The 17,006-nt window shown below is 43.8% G+C and overlaps 1 protein-coding gene across 7 annotated transcripts in view; it reads right to left on the reverse strand.

Annotated features, from left to right (window-relative positions):
• Positions 1-17,006, reverse strand: part of LOC115201742 (kinesin-like protein KIF20B) — a 43,790-nt gene that overhangs the window by 23,691 nt on the left and 3,093 nt on the right. For 5 of the 7 annotated variants that reach the window (XR_003879803.1, XM_029765608.1, XM_029765606.1 and 2 more), the window contains exons 9-26: positions 16,848-16,919; positions 16,586-16,732; positions 15,933-16,365; positions 14,993-15,132; positions 14,683-14,806; positions 14,290-14,449; positions 13,874-13,935; positions 13,583-13,693; positions 9,290-9,443; positions 7,330-8,647; positions 6,861-6,999; positions 4,907-5,017; positions 4,713-4,773; positions 3,573-3,698; positions 2,083-2,213; positions 1,486-1,641; positions 731-907; positions 124-282 (exon numbers count right to left, since the gene is read on the reverse strand). Coding sequence is in view for 6 of the 7 variants with exons in the window: in XM_029765608.1 (XP_029621468.1) it covers positions 124-282; positions 731-907; positions 1,486-1,641; positions 2,083-2,213; positions 3,573-3,698; positions 4,713-4,773; positions 4,907-5,017; positions 6,861-6,999; positions 7,330-8,647; positions 9,290-9,443; positions 13,583-13,693; positions 13,874-13,935; positions 14,290-14,449; positions 14,683-14,806; positions 14,993-15,132; positions 15,933-16,365; positions 16,586-16,732; positions 16,848-16,919 (3,781 nt within the window). In the remaining variant the exon portion in view is untranslated. The remainder of the gene's footprint in view (positions 1-123; positions 283-730; positions 908-1,485; positions 1,642-2,082; positions 2,214-3,572; positions 3,699-4,712; positions 4,774-4,906; positions 5,018-6,860; positions 7,000-7,329; positions 8,648-9,289; positions 9,444-13,582; positions 13,694-13,873; positions 13,936-14,289; positions 14,450-14,682; positions 14,807-14,992; positions 15,133-15,932; positions 16,366-16,585; positions 16,733-16,847; positions 16,920-17,006) is intronic. The other 2 variants (XM_029765605.1, XM_029765604.1) reach the window with 2 other exon arrangements.

A 17,006-nucleotide genomic window follows, 5' to 3' on the forward strand; every position in this document is an offset into this window, starting at 1 on the left:
AAATATAGATGGGAAATTGAATAAAGTTATATTTATGATAATGTGCACTGTACTATTGAGAGCTCGCAAGTAAAGCATTGACCAATAAACTTTGATTTGTTATAAAGGAGACTGCTCTCTCACCAGAGTGGCGGTCTCTCTGGGCTTAGTGGGAGGCGCAGATGAGACATTGCTGCTGGCTTTGGAAACAGCTTTCAGTTGTTCCTTCAGGTTAAGGATCTCAGCATCTCTCTCAGACAGAAGGCTCTGCAGCTCCTCTACCTCCACCTGGCCATGGTGCCTCTGAGGAAGGACGAAAAACACCAACACAACCAACCATTAGGATATAATGGACCAATGACGTCATCCATCCTCATGGTCCAAAGTCGTGTTGATTTTCGTGCTGTTAAGGTACCGCAACACGTAATGGAAAGTGAACTGTGCCCCATTTGAAACAATTCCATTTCAAAATGATTGATAATAATTAACCTACAGTAACAATACCTTTGTAGAGAGCATTTTCCACACTCAACGTGCTTAAAAATAAGTGCCCACTATTTTTTTCAATAAGGTTTTTTTTCAAAACAGTGCAAACTCCAAATCACTTCTTCTGTATGCAAAGTTCAAATGGAAAATGACCAACAACCCTGCAGCCAATCTTAATAGCGCTAACATGTACAATCCCAAATGAGAACATTCTCCAACAGCCCCAACCAACCTAACAGTCCATCACGTGTGTGTTTGAACTGACCTCTGCTGGCTGAGAGGTGTCGTTGCAGCGGAGACTGGCTATCTGCTCATCCTTGTCTGCGATGCTGGAGACGAGTTTGGTTAGCTGGACCTCCAGAGCTGTTACCAGGGAGTCCCTCTCCTTCCTCCATTTCACTAGGTCCTGCTCTTTCTCACCGAGCTGGGCCACGAGATCTTCCTGCAGGGTCACAGACAGACGGGTTTCTTAGTAGGCTCTGTCTGTTTTGCTCCTTTGCACCCCATTATTTCTATTTTGTACTTTCTCCCACTACAAATCTACCATTCCAGTGTTTTACTTGCTATATTGTATTTACTTTGCCACCATGGCCTCTTTTGCCTTTACCTCCCTTATCTCACCTCATTTGCTCACATTGTATATAGACTTATTTTACTACTGTATTATTGACTGTATGTTTGTTTTACTCCATGTGTAACTCTGTGTTGTTGTGTGTCGAACTGCTTAGGCTTTATCTTGGCCAGGTCGCAATTGTAAATGAGAACTTGTTCTCAACTAGCCTACCTGGTTAAATAAAAGATTAAATAAATAAACTCAAGGGCAGGGGTTTTCAAACCTCTCCTCGGGGGACCCCTAGACATTTCACCATTTTGTTGCAGCCCACTTGATTCACCTATTTAAAGTGGTTGATGATCAGTTGAATCAGGTGTGATGGTTGTGGAATAGTTCAAATACACGGAACGGCGGGGGTCACCGGAGGAGAGGTTCTAAGGGGTCATTTCTACAGGAAGTCCTTTTACCACTTGGGTTTGCTGTTTGGCGTGTCGCTCACGGCCGTCTGCGAACTTCCTCATCTCCTGGTTCCTCTTGTCCTCGGCTTCCTTGGCCTGCCGGATGAGAACCATCTTCTCCTCTAGCCACTTCCTCCTGTCAGCCTGGTGCTTCTCAGTACACAGCTAGAAACACACACACACACACGCAATAATGATAAATAGATCAATAGGTTTCTAACATTAATGTTGCCCTCAATTACTTTTTATATGACCCTTAAAAAAGTCATACTTCTAGTTTGAACGTTGTAGCTAACAATTGTCCCGTTAACAACCACCCATATTAGTAGACTATTTATCAGTCAAACGTCACATTTAGAAGACTATAGATTATTTATCAGTCAAACGTCACATTTAGAAGACTATAGATTATTTATCGTAATTATCGATATCAGTAAAATGTCCTCGATAAGAGGTCTGTTCAGTTGTCACGGTCATTTTTTGTTTTATCATCCCGGCTCTAACTAATATGATTATTTGGGGGAAAACACGTACAAACACAGATTAATCCAATCTAAAAAGACGGGACAAAATATGCATTATCAACTAAATATTTTAGAAGTTCACCTTCAAGGTCACTTGAGCCTGAATGGCTTCCTGTTTGGCTAATTTGGCTTCGTCCGATTGGCCGTCTCTCAGGGACGCAGTGTCTTTTCTATTGTCCTGGTAGCGTAACAGTCCTTTCACTTTCTCCACCTCTGAAAATGACAAAAAAATAAAATAAACACACTTGAGTACTGTCACCAAATATAAAGAGCTGTAATCTGAATGGAAAACCACATCCCACAGTCTTGTTTAGGGGTTCACAGCCAACCTGTAATCTATTGTTATTCTTAGATTATATATCTTTTTTTCTAAATTTGACAAAAGAAAGTAGAGGCTATGAGTAATTTGGTCAAAATAATGGCACTGATTGGCCAGTAAGTGGCGCTATTATTAGGGGGGGGGGGGGGGGTCTCACTTAAAACGCTTATATCCGCCGCCCCGTTTGACCTAGCGACTTGAAAACTTTGTATGTTGGTGTCTATCCTCATGCTGAACAAAATGGTGTCTCAAGGGCCCATAAGTTCCATCAGGATAGGTTTTCCTCCATCTTGGACATCTCGGTATGTAGCCTCATTGTACATCTCTTAACTTAGCTTTTCTCAAACTAAGGGATTGGTTAAGAGATGGCTGAGTTACTGATACAAATCAGGAAATCTGATTTTACGTGTCCATTTAAATCCCTTGGTACCACTCAACAATGACCTATGAAACTGTTTAGCGTCAAAGACATTAACACGATGAGCCAGGTTAAGTTTTCCATTGATATCTTAAATAAGGAAACTAACAATTCACTTATTTGACTATGTAATTCTAATGCTAAAAATACATTTAAAAAAAATCTTCATGGACTAAAAAGTTAAATTCACTCCTAACAATAGTCCCTAAAGAGTTTGAGAAAATAACTGATGCATTCAAAAGATTGCCACACTATACAAGTAGATGCATATTAGCTAATATGCTAAAAATACTTCAAATATTCAGACACCAAATTTGGAATGTCGGCCCATGGTACAGAGAAATGCTAAGGGATTGGTCGAAAGATGGCTGATTTATTGATAAATAAAAAAAATCTGATTTTAAGTTTTCGATTTTCACCACTGTACATCCACTCCACAGTGGCCTATCAATTTGAAACGTGTCATTGCTATCACAGACATCCCTAAAATGAACTACACTGAATTTAGTATTGACATCTAAAAAAAAACAATTCTTGGCATAATGTAACGTTAGTTCTCACAATCAGCTTCTCCTCATGAACTTCAGATTCAATCCAGATTTTGTATTTACTCATTACATTTGTTATTAATATGGTAATGCTTTCACTGATTAAATATAAAAGACTGATCTTGTGTCCTTTCTGTCATCCTGTGAACCCCGTTCATTGCTGCTTGTGTTTGCAGCTATATTTAAAAATCATTTTTTTAATTATTCATTTTTAATATATTTATTTTTTGTTAAGTGTATTGACACGCGTTTAAATGCACTTTAAAATAGTGATTTGATAATCCCACCTTCTGTGAGGGCGTCAATCTCTTCCAGTTTAGCCTCCAGCACCTGCTCCTGTTGGGTCTGGGTGTCCTCCTGCTCAGTCAGAGCCAGACGCATGTCCTCAATCAAACGCTCCTTAGCCTGAAGGTCTGAGGAAGCACAATGAACCCCATGAATACAGGACAGAGACGCACAGAGAAGAGCATATGGGAATAGACTACCGTATGTACTGTCAAACACTATGGCTGTGTCACAACACCTGAACTACCGTGTGTAGTCAACACTATGACCGTGTTCCAATACTTGTACTTGCATTCTAAATAGTAGCCATTTTGGGTATGTGGAAATAGAACGTTTTCTAGTGTGTGCAATTTTGAAACTTAAAGTAATGCTTTAAAAATGCCAGGATGTAAAACTCATTTTGGCTTTCCATCTACAGTAATATAATTCTCTGCATGCTATTGGAGGAAAAGCATATTTTCAGACCCACGTGTCTAATAATCAGATAAGGGGAATGGCTGTACCAGAAAAAAAATATCTGGAAAACACAAAATTGCGCATTAGATCGTTGTTTCCCCAACAGGACACATTTTATTGTAGCCCCAGACAAACACACCTGATTCAACTTGTCAACTTATCATCATCAAGCCCTCAGTGAGTTGAATCAGGTGAGTTTGTCCGGGGACACAATAAAATGTGTGCTGTTGGTGGGGGTACTGGAGTGGGGACACGATGCATTAGATGATGCATTCTCAGCGTGCCCGAGTAACACTGCATTCTCAGCGTGCCCGAGTAACACTGCATTCTCAGCGTGCCCGAGTAACACTGCATTCTCAGCGTGCCCGAGTAACACTGCATTCTCAGCATGCATTCTCCTGAGTAACACTGCATTAGATGCGTTCTCAGTGTGCCTCAGTAACACTGCATTCTCAGTGTGCCTGAGTAACACTGCATTAGATGCATTCTCAGTGTGCGTAAGTCTCACATGTTGATATTTGCTGCTAAACAGGCAGATTTTTAGAACAGTGTGTTCTAAAGAGTCTATAGGACGATTAGTATACAGTTTTACTAAGTAGTCGGGGAAGACAGATTTCAAAAACACAGACTATGTATGGAAGACAGACACATAACAGTAGAACAGTACTGAGCAATTAGCCATGTACCTTTGCAGGCGTTCTGATAAAGCTTTAAGTTCTCTTCAGACTTCGAGTCAGCAGAATGTTCCTGGATAGAGGAAGAGCCGGTCAACAAGGGCATACATACATAATATACGCACACACACACACACACACACACACACACACACACACACTTCTCTTTGTTAGAATGAAAATAACCCAGAGAGTACACAACATACAGTTTTCAGTTGGTGTATGGTCCGGTCTTTGTTGGCCAAGTCTGCCTGCTGCTGTTTCTTCACTTTCTCCAAGTCCTGCAGTTTAAGTTTGAGAGATTTCTCCAAGGTGATCTTGGGTAAGGATAACAAAAAAAGGGCACACGTTATCAAGTCTTTAATACGTTATTTAAATGTTTAATGTGTTATTCATATTGTATTACTAGTGTTTAATATGTTATTATGTGTAGAATTATTCACCAACTACATTACAAAAAGTATGTGGACACCCGTACAAAATGAGTGGATTTATCCATTTCAGCCACACCCATTGTTGACAGGTGTATAAAAAAAAAAAAAATCAAAGCACACAGCCATGCAATTTCCATAGACAAAACATTGGCAGTAGAATAGCCCGTACTAAAAGAGCTCAGTGACTTTCAACGCAGCACCGTCATAGGATGCCACCTTTCCAAACAAGTCAGGTCGTCAAATTCCTGCCCTGCTTGAGCTACCCCCGGTCAACTGTGTGTCTGGTTCTGAGAATAGGAAATGTACTTATTCATGTCACCGAGGGATAGGCTGAGGTTTAGAGGGTCTACACCAGAAGTTAATGGTTATAGGAGGGAGGTATATAGTCTGTACAATTAAGCTTGGAATGTGTTAAGTGCTGGGGATTGATTACATGTGGCAGGCATTGATAAAAGGGGAGCGAGCCATGGATTAGTGATGAAGGGTGTCGAGGTCAGGTCACCTTAGGGGAGAAAGAAAAGTTTATGGCCCGTATCACTAGTGTCCTGCCCAGCAGTAAAGAACGATGTTTATAGAGATGTGTAGGAGGAGATTCAGCCTATGAGGAACGGTTAAATATCAGACCGTGTGAGATAATGTTTGTCTAATGCAGCTGTATTGATCCTCTGGGAAGAATTACATTTAGTTAAGCTTTCATAAATGTCCGTTGAGTGTTTTACTCAGAATTAGAACCTGACAACTTTTTAAAAAAGTGCTGTTATTGTGAAGTGAAAACGTCTAGGAGCTCAGCCGAGAAGTGGTCACAGAACGGTACAAATGGTCTGCCCTCAGTTGCAACCCTCACTACCGAGTTTCAAATGACTTCTTGAAGCAACGTCAGCACAATAACTGTTTGTCGGGAGCTTCATGAAATGGGTTTCCATGGCCGAGCAGCCGCACACAAGCCTAAGATCACCATACGCAATGCCAAGCGTTGGCTGGAGTGGTGTAAAGCTCACCGCCATTGGACTCTGGAGCAGTGGAAATTAGTCCTCTGGAGAGAGAAATCACGCTTCACCATCTGGCAGTCGGACGGACGAATCTGGGTTTGGCGGACGCTAGGAGAACGCTACCTGCCCCAATGCATAGTGCCAACTGTAAAGTTTGGTGGAGGAGGAATAAGGGTCTGGGGCTGTTTTTCATGGTTCGGGCCCCTTAGTTCCAGTGAAGGGAAATCTTAACGCTACAACATACCATGACATTCTAGACGATTCTGCGCCTCCAACTTTCTGGCAGCAGTTTGGGGAAGTCCCTTTCCTGTTTCAGCATGACAATGTCCCCGAACACAAAGCAAGAGGTCCATACAGAAATGGTTTGTCGAGTTCGATGTGGAAGAACTTGACTGGCCTGCACAGAGCCCTGACCTTAACCCCATCAAACACCTTGGGGATGAATTGGAACACCGACTGCGAGCCAGGCCTAATCGCCCAACATCAGTGCCCAACCTCAGTAATGCTCGTGGCTGAAAGGAAGCAAGTCCCCTCAGCAATGTTCCAACATCTAGTGGAAAGCCTTCCCAGAAGAGTGGAGGCTGTTATAGCAGCAAAAGGGGGGGACCAACTCCATATTAATGCCCATGATTTTGGAATGAGATGTTCGACGAGCAGGTGTCCACATACTTGTGTGTATATACTGTATATTACACTCTTGCATGAAAAATATATATATAAATCTTATCAGCCTTTACCTCCTTTTGAACTTGCTGTATCTGTTTTTTAGAGTCGGCCAGCTTCTCTTTGAGATCAGAAATGTCATCGTCTTTCCTCTCAAGGTCCAAGCTCAAACTCTTCACTTTGTCCGAGTCAAGTTTAATGGTCTCCTTCAATCTGTGGTCACAAACACATGAGATTAACTTAAAACACCACCATATTAGAGAGGTTTACCAGTCAGGATGAGCAGGGAAAATAAAGAAACCAAAACAACCCTTTAAACCCGGTGCCCTATACACTTGTAGAGATCTGAGGAAACACTTGTAATCAATCTTGTAATAGCTGCACCTTGCCCTCTGATAGGCTAGGTGGAACTGTCACCGTACTGCATACACCAATCAAATCCTCTCAGATCTCCACACGTGCATAGGGTTTAGAGGATGATTTAGGATTGGCCCGTAGGCTTCCCCACTAGCCAGAGTGAATGGTTCCAGCCAGCCCACTAACCTGGTGATGTCCTGGGCTCTCTCCTTCAGCTCAGCGTCCTTCTGAGCGATGGCCTCCTCAGCCACAGCCAGCAGCTCCCTCCTCCTCTCCACCTCCCTCCTACGAGCCTCCTGCACCGCAGCGGTCTCCTCATCCTCCCACCGCTCCTGCACCTCCCTCAGGCTCCTCTGCAGGCCCGACACCTCCGCCTCCTTCTCGAACAGTATCTTCTCCAACTCTGCCACTCTCTCCGTTTGGGACACGGTTACAGCCACCTCCCTCTCCATTTGGCGGGTGCGCTCCTCTCCCTCCAGATAGGCCATCTTTCCCTTCAAGGTCACGACCTCAGCCTCCAGATCAGAGTTCAGTTTCCTCAGGCCCTCAGCAGTCTCTCTCTCAGATACAGAGTTTTTGCTGTCAACGTGGGCCTCTTCTTTAGCCTCCATTTCCACCTTGAGCTGCTCCAAGGTCAATTCCTGTTGGGCCAGTTTCTCTTTCAGCTCCTGTTCTATGATCTGCTGTTGGGCCAGTTTCTCTTTCAGCTCCTGTTCTATGATCTGCTGTTGGGCCAGTTTCTCTTTCAGCTCCTGTTCTATGATCTGCTGTTGGGCCAGTTTCTCCTGTTCTATGATCTGCTGTTGGGCCAGTTTCTCCTGTTCTATGATCTGCTGTTGGGCCAGTTTCTCTTTCAGCTCCTGTTCGGAGATCTGCTGTTGGGCCAGTTTCTCTTTCAGCAGGAGCCTCTCCTCTAGGGCCTCTGAGCATTCCCTCTTCAGTTCCGCCATCTTGTCTCTGAGAAGCCTGCTGTCCCTTTGTACTCCCGACGCAGCTTGAGAGGCCACGACTTCCTTCCCTAGGCGTGTCACTTCCTGTATCAGGGAGTCAATCAGGGCAGTTTTCTCTCTGACCTCGTGGTCATGCGCGGCCTGTCGGTCCTCCGCAGCCTTTTCTGCTCTGGCTGTCTGCAGACTGACCTCCCTCTCCATGGCCTGCAGCTTCCCAATTAGAGCCTGGGATTCCCCTCGGAGTATGCTCATCTCCCGCTGCAAGTCTTCCCGTTCCTGGAGCAGCCTGGCATTCTCCCTCCTCGCCGCCTCCACCACCACAGACAGGGCCTCCTCGCGAGCACGCGTCTGCACCTCCAGCTCAGCTTTCAGCTCATGTGCCTTCATACAGGAGATATTCACCTCCTGCACTTTCCAGTCACCCTCTTCGTGTGCTACCTGGACAAGCTGCAGAGTCTCTACTAGTCCCGCCACTTCTGAGGATTTCACCACCTGCTCCCAGCACAATCTGTCCATCTTCTCCTCCTCCTCTCCACTACCCTCCCCATGGAAACCTAACAAAGAAACAGGACATCTGATGAGTCATCTCTAAAAGGCGTTGCAAACAAAGTATATTATAGTAGGATGATCTGAGGTATGGTGGGATGTTAGTTTAGGTTAACGAGATGCTTAACAGTATTTAACTGAATGGATCTGGTGTCCTGTCCTTAAGCGTTAGCCAGTGGAATGGAATTAGGGCTAGTGGGTTTACTAAACAGCAAACAACTGGACACATTGCAATTTTGGTCAGCAATTGATATTGGAAAATAAAACGTTTCTAAGTCCATATTAGTGAGTATGGTTAGTGAAGACCATTTCTCAGAACATGGTGTCTCTACTGATGACGTGACACCTCAACTCCTTCACCAGCTGTACAATGTTTAAAAAAAAAAAACGTCTGAGTACAGAAAACCAACAAAAAAACGGTTTATTATTGTTTAAAATCATGAATACGACAACCACTTTTTAAAAAAAAACTCAAATGAAGAATAGAAGCATTTATATAAGGAAGTTGAGGCAGCATTACTTCTGGACCGCAGACAGTCGCCTTTTCGAGCGGATGTTTTTGCGACCTCTGACATTACTCGCTCCCCCCTGTTCTCCCCCCACAAATGGTCGGAGGGACATCCCGGCAGTGCTCGGAGCCAACCCCGTACCTTTCTTGCTGGGGGGCTGCTCCTCCAGGTCCGGCTGGAGATCCACCAGCCGTTTGCGGCTCTCTGTGCGAGAGCTGCGCTTCTCCCCTCCGGAGCAAGTGCAGCTGCTTTTCAGACGCAGGAGCTCATCCTTGATGCCGTCGAATGTAGTCTTCTGTCAAGGACACCCCCCCCACCCCAACAACGGTGTTAAAACATCTAGCATGGCCTACTCAAGCTGGAATAAAAAAATAAATAAAAAAAATTGGTCACGTTCTGGATATGAGCATTTATAAAAAAAGGTCACATTTGGATGGGAAATTGGCACCAGTGAGTTATACAATGGGAGAGGTATTGTCAAATATGGCGCATGACAGATGTTCTCAAAGTGGGGGTCGGCTAGTTACTGCAGGGGGTCAACCTTCAGATTTAAAAAAATATATACATTGTTTATGAATACTACTAACAGATTAAACACATTTTGGCAACACATCCATGGAATAAGTTAAGAGGGTGTAATACAGTATTATTCATTTACAATGCATGTTCTTAACCCTGAGTGACACGGGCCTTGGCGGCTCACAGGGATATTGGTATCCACAGTAAATTTGACAACTCTGCAACATGACAAAATGTGTCGAAATGCAATATTCTGATGCCAAGACATGGGCCTTTAAAAAAAAGTTCCTTCCCAAGGGTCTGAGACTTGGTTCGTCCAGCCATGATGCACTGCCAAAGTCATAGCAGAAATCATATGGAATTATGTTCATCACTAACACACAGAGAGGCTGCTGCCTACATACAGACTTGAAATCATTGGCCACTACAATAAAATGGATTACTAGTCACTTTAATGTTTACATACCTTGCATTACTCATCTCATATGTACAGTTGAAGTCAGAAGTTTACATACACTTAGGTTGGAGTCATTAAAAACTTGTTTTTCAACCACTCCACAAATATCTTGTTAACAAACTATAGTTTTGTCAAGTTGTTTAGAACATCTACTTTGTGTATGACACAAGTCATTTTTCCAACAATTGTTTACAGACACATTATTTCACTGTATCACAATTCCAGTGGGTCAGAAGTTTACATACATCCACAGGTACTCCTCCAATTAGTGTATTTCAAGGCCTACAGTGGGGGAAAAAAGAATTTGATCCCCTGCTGATTTTGTACATTTGCCCACTGACAAAGAAAGGATCAGTCTATAATTTTAATGATAGGTTTATTTGAACAGTGAGAGACAGAATAACAACAAAAATATCCAGAGAAACACATGTCAGAAATGTTATAAATTGATCAGCATTTTAATGAGGGAAATAAGTATGTGACCCCCTCTCAATCAGAAAGATTTCTGGCTCCCAGGTGTCTTTTATACAGGTAACGAGCTGAGATTAGGAGCACACTCTTAAAGGGAGTGCTCCTAATCTCAGTTTGTTACCTGTAAAAAAGACCTGTCCACAGAAGCAATCAATCAGATTCAAAACTCTCCACCATGGCCAAGACCAAAGAGCTCTCCAAAGATGTGTAGGTCTACAATCTTGTCCCTGACAAGGCTGGAATGGGCTACAAGACCATCGCCAAGCAGCCTGGTGAGAAGGTGACAACAGTTGGTGCGATTATTCGCAAATGGTAGAAACACAAAAGAACTGTCAATATCCCTCGGCCTGGGGCTCCATGCAAGATCTCACCTCGTAGAGTTGCAATGATCATAAGAACGGTGAGGAATCAGCCCAGAACTACACGGAAGGATCTTGTCAATGATCTCAAGGCAGCTGGGACCATAGTCACCAAGAAAACAATTGGTAACACACTACGCCGTGAAGGACTGAAATCCTGCAGCGCCCGCAAGGTCCCCCTGCTCAAGAATACATATACATGCCCGTCTGAAATTTGCCAATGAACATCTGAATGATTCAGAGGACAACTGGGTGAAAGTGTTGTGGTCAGATGAGACCAAAATGGAGCTCTTTGACATCAACTCAACTCGCCGTGTTTGGAGGAGGAGGAATGCTGCCTATGACCCCAAGAACACCATCCCCACCGTCAAACATGGAGGTGGAAACATTATGCTTTGGGGGTGTGTTTCTGCTAAGAGAACAGGACAACTGCACCGCATCAAAGGGACGATGGACGGGGCCATGTACCGTCAAATCTTGGGTGAGAACCTCCTTCCCTCAGCCAGGGCATTGAAAATGGGTCGTGGATGGGTATTCCAGCATGACAATGACCCAAAACACACGGCCAAGGCAACAAAGGAGTGGCTCAAGAAGCACATTATGGTCCTGGAGTGGTCTAGCCAGTCTCCAGACCTTAAACACATAGAAAATCTGTGGAGGGAGCTGAAGGTTCGAGTTGCCAAACGTCAGCCTCGAAACCGTAATGAGTTGGAGAAGATCTGCAAAGAGGAGTGGGACAAAATCCCTCCTGAGATGTGTGCAAACCTGGTGGCCAACTACAAGAAACATCTGACCTCTGTTATTGCCAACAAGGGTTTTGCCACCAAGTACTAAGTCATGTTTTGCAGAGGGGTCAAATACTCCTTTCCCTCATTAAAATGCAAATAATTTTATAACATTTGACATGCGTTTTTCTGGATTTTTTGTTATTCTGTCTCACTGTTCAAATAAACCTACTATTAAAATTATAGACTGATCATTTCTTTGTCAGTGGGCAAATGTACAAAATCAGCAGGGGATGAAATACTTTTTCCCCCACTGTACCTTTAAACTCAGTGCCTCTTTGCTTGACATCATTGGAAAAAAACTAAAGAAATCAGCCAAGACCTCATTAAAACAATGCTAGACCTCCAGAAGTCTGGTTCATCCTTGGGAGCGTCCTTCCAGACGCCTGAAGGTACCACGTTCATCTGTACAAACAATAGTAGGCAAGTATAAACACCATGGGACCACGCAGCTGTCATACCGCTCAGGAAGGAGACGCGTTCTGTCTCCTAGAGATGAACGTACTTTGGTGCAAATCAATCCCAGAACAACAGCAAAGGACCTTGTGAAGATGCTGGAGGAAACAGGTACAAAAGTATCTATATCCACAGTAAAACGAGTCCTATATTGACAAAACCTGAAAGGCCGCTCAGCAAGGAAGAAGCCACTGCTCCAAAACCACCATAAAAAAGCCAGACTACGGTTTGCAACTGCACATGGAGAAATGTCTGATGAAACAAAAATAGAACTGTTTGGCCATAATGACCATCGTTATGTTTGGAGGAAAAAGGGGGAGGCTTGCAAGCTGAAGAACACCATCCCAACCGTGAAGCACGGGGTTGGCAGCATCATGTTGTGGGGGTGCTTTGCTGCAGGAGGGATTGGTGCACTTCACAAAATAGATGGCTTCATGAGAAGGAAAATTGTGGATATATTGAAGCAACATCTCTAGACATCAGTCAGGAAGTTAAAGCTTGGTCGCAAATGGGTCTTCCAAATGGACAATGACCACAAGCATACTTCCAAAGTTGTGGCAAAATGGCTTAAGGACAACAAAGTCAAGGTATTGGATTGGCCATCACAAAGCCCTGACCTCAATCCCATAGAAAAATGGGTGGGCAGAACTGAAAAAGCTTGTGCGAGCAAGGAGGCCTAAAACCTGACTCAGTTACACCAGCTCTGTCAGGAAAAATGGGCCAGAATTCACCCAATTTATTGTGGGAAGCTTGTGGAAGGCTAAACGAAACGTTAGACCCAAGTTAAACAATTTAAAGGCAATGCTACCGAATACTAATTGAGTGTATGTAAACTTCTGACCCACTGGGAATGTGATGAAAGAAATAAAAGCTGAAATAAATCATTCTCTCTACTATTATTCTGACATTTCACATTCTTAAAACAAAAGTAGTGATCCTCACTAACCTAAGACAGGGAATGTTTACTAGGATTAAATGTCAGGAATCGTGAAAAACTGAGTTTAAATGTATTTGGCTAAGGTGTTTGTAAACTTCCAACTTCAACTGTACATTACATACCATCTATTGCATCTTGCCTATGCTGCTCATCCATATATTTAAATATTCTTATTCCATTCCTTTACTTAGATGTGTGTATTAGGTAGTTGTTGTGGAATTGTTAGATATTACTGCACTGTCGGAACTAGAAGCACAAGCATTTCACAACACTCGCAATAACATCTGCTAACCATGTCTATGTGACCAATCAAATTTGATGTGTTGTGATTACGAGGGTGGTCCCTGATGAATTTGCTGTCACAAAAAGGGGTCCCCGGCCCCCAAAAAGGTTTGAGAACCCCTGGGTTATGAAACAGGCTGATCGCTTGTCATTTAAAAATGAACTTACATCTTTGATAGTGTCTTTGACCTGCTGGTCCACGGTGTTCTGAAGCGAGGAGATCATCTCGTCCTTCTCATGACACATCTTCAGGAGGTCGGAGAACTTCAGCTCCTGAGACTCAAGAGAAAAACACAAATAAGGGTTTGTCAGTACGACTCTCAGTTAACACAGAACTAAAACTGCAGCATCAATGTGGTGTATGTAGTCTGTCCACGATTGATTAGTCAGAACCAAAAATAAGTCCCATTGCTGCAAAAAAAAACACCCCACCCAAAATAAAACAAAATTTGACAGTACCTTTCTAGCCTCGTCAAGCTGTTCGTTTGATTGCGGTGCTTGTCTGCAATCATTTTCCAGTTCTGAAATCAAAAACGGAAGACAACAGACTAATCAACCAGAAGGAAACCTAACATGTTCCCTCATAGCCACTGAAAAAAACCATCAGGTAAACCAGTCTGCTTCTGTTATTGATGGATACTGAAAACTGATGATTAACAGGTTATTGCTGACAAGAGTTCTACTGAAGGTGAATGTGACAGGCTACACCAGTGTTTCATAATCCTGGTCCTGAGGACCCAAAAAGGGGTGCACATCTTGGTTTTTAAACATTACACCCCCCCCCCCCCGATTCAAATCATCATCATCAAGCCTTTGCTTAGTGGAATCCATTGTGTAGTGCTAAATTTAAAAACAACTGGTCGCCAGATGGTTACCATTGGTTTCGACAGGGAGCTGCACTGAGAGGTTGGAGACCGTGTCACTACTGGGGTGGGCGACCACCAGACATGTCTTGGCCGTCTCAGCCGCCATCTTTATGCCTGCCAGGTCACTGCACATGGAGTCAAACATGCCTCCCAACGACGAGCTGTCCTTCTACATGAGACGATACACATTTTGAGTCATTTAGCAGAAGCTCTTATCCAGCTTAGTTCTACTTAGTTCGTACATTCATCTTAAGATAGCTAGGTGAGACCACATGTCATAGTCAGTATATATTTCCTCAATAGAGTAGTTAACAGCAAAGTCAGGTGACAGAAGAGACAAGGCTACATGATGGAGGTTGACACTGCTAGACGACCAACGTGTCTATAGTTAGGTCGCATTACCGTGGCTCGCTCTGCTCTGTCCAGCTCCCCTTGACTGGTGTTCTTGTTCACTAGATTCTTCAGGATCTCTAGACGCCTCTCCGCTCTCTCCTCGACAATCTCCTTCTCTTTGGCCAGACGTTCCCTTTAAGACACAGAAATCAAGTTATTATAGATACAGCTTGTTCAGTTTTATGTAATAAAAACATTTACCTGTAAAGCTTTGAGTACCTCAGTTGATAGAAAGGCAATATATAAATCAAAACTATTATTATTTAAAGCAGCCAAACATATATTATGACTTAAAACAAAATGGCCGAGAACAGCTCACTTGTAGTCGGTCTGCATTTCAGAGAAGAGGTCAGAGAACTCCTTTGTGACCTCGTCACGGATGCGGGATTCCAACGCCAGGTTTTCAGATCTCTCTTTCTGGAGTTGTTCCCGGAGCTCCTTCAACTGGAGGAGCTGGCTCTGAAAGGGTTGACAGACATAAAAATAAACTTACTTTACATTCATCTCTTGTGGACAGACAGACACACACACTTTTTTTTTTTAAATCAAGCATCTGACCAAATTATACCAGACTTTAGTTCTGGGTGAACGTGACATTAATAAAAAGTAACCAGAGTTTTGACGATGTGACCTGATTAGGTAAAACTCTGGTCCCTTTACGAGACTATTAGTAGGCCTGAATCTTCCCGAAATATCTAATCAGGGCCTGGTAATGTAGGTGACTACTAAACAGAGGTTAGTAGTGATGGGGGAACAAATCAATCCGGTTACATATCGGGATATTATCTTTTTGACAACGGCGCTATATTATTTTTTGCGCTAGTTGGCTGTCCCTGCACCAAAACTAATTTTTCCTTCATAGTTTGTTCTCCACCTTTTAAAAATAGGGAGGCAATTTGTTTTCAGCACTTATTTCCACAACTGATGAAAACGAGTTATCATGACCCTCTGCAGCAGACATGTGGTGAGCAATATGTTCGGAACGCAAAAAAAATCTAAGTATCAAATCACAATACATATTGTAATGGCACCCCAGTATGGCGATAATATCATGCAATGAGGTCCCTCAGTAGGGTGCAATGAGGTCCCTCAGTAGGGTGCAATGAGGTCCCTCAGTAGGGTGCAATGAGGTCCCTCAGTAGGGTGCAATGAGGTCCCTCAGTAGGGTGCAATGAGGTCCCTCAGTAGGGTGCAATGAGGCCTGGTGCAATGAGGTCCCTGGCAACTCCCAGCCCTGGCAGCTAGGGGGAGAGCCTTACCTCATAAGCATCTTTATCGATGAGAAACTTGTCATCGTCCACTTCTTGCATGGTCTCCTCAATCACGCTGTCCTCCGTCGTGCTCTCCGCTTCCATGTCATCAACATCCTCCTGCACATCCTCCAGACTGGTCTCCCAGCCAACCAGGGAGCTCCTTCTCCGCTGACCCAACAGTTTCTTCCTGTCTGCGTGGTCGACGATCATGGACAGTTCCCGGGTCGACGTCTTGGCGGCGAGATAAGGGGCGGTCTTCGATGTCAGCACCACCACTTTCTGAGCCACGGCGGAGAACTTGAGCACGTTGATCGTCTCGTCGTACATGGAGGCACACTGGTTGATGTTGACTACCATGCAGGCTTTGCCCCGCCCACAGAAGAAGCCCTGCAAGTAGTGGGTGAGCTTGCTCTCCCTGAAAGGGATGTGCTGTGGTAGCCTAGCAACAAGGGGCAGGTCAGAATATTAAAATTGTATTTATTACATTTGGACAGGGACAATGTACAACAAAAACATACTTCTCAAAGCACTGAGAAATTAGTTGCAGCAGATTCAGCTAAAATATAATTTATACACCCCCCCCCCCCCAATATTAGGAAGGCGTTCCTAATGTTTTGTAGACTCTGTATTACATGTGTTAAAAAGCAGACAAGGCTCACTTGGATTGCTGGCTTTGACGTAAAGCGTTGATGCACTTGCCCAGCGTCATCAGGGAAGTATTGATGTTCCCGGCCTCTTTCAAACGCTCCCCTTTATTCTGAGTTTTAGCACACCTCTCAGACCCAGCCAGGTCACACAGGGACAGCCTGAACAGAAAGGGGGGGGGAAAAATGCCCTGCCTTAGACACCCACAAGTACTGCATGGGGCTCATAGAAGATATTTATGTGTGAGCAAATGAATGAAATATGCATTTCACTTACTCGCTGACAGAGTTAACACGAGGAATCCTAGCATCTTCAATCCGCAGGATACGAACAGAAAATATGCTGTGGCTGAGCATAGGAACGGAACAGAATTTTTATAAGAGCTCAGCAGTCAAATCTACTCTACTGTGTGAACTTGGCTCAAAGCACGTTAGT

The sequence above is a fragment of the Salmo trutta genome, chromosome 10 (assembly GCF_901001165.1).
Source record: "Salmo trutta chromosome 10, fSalTru1.1, whole genome shotgun sequence".
NCBI lineage: Eukaryota > Metazoa > Chordata > Actinopteri > Salmoniformes > Salmonidae > Salmo > Salmo trutta.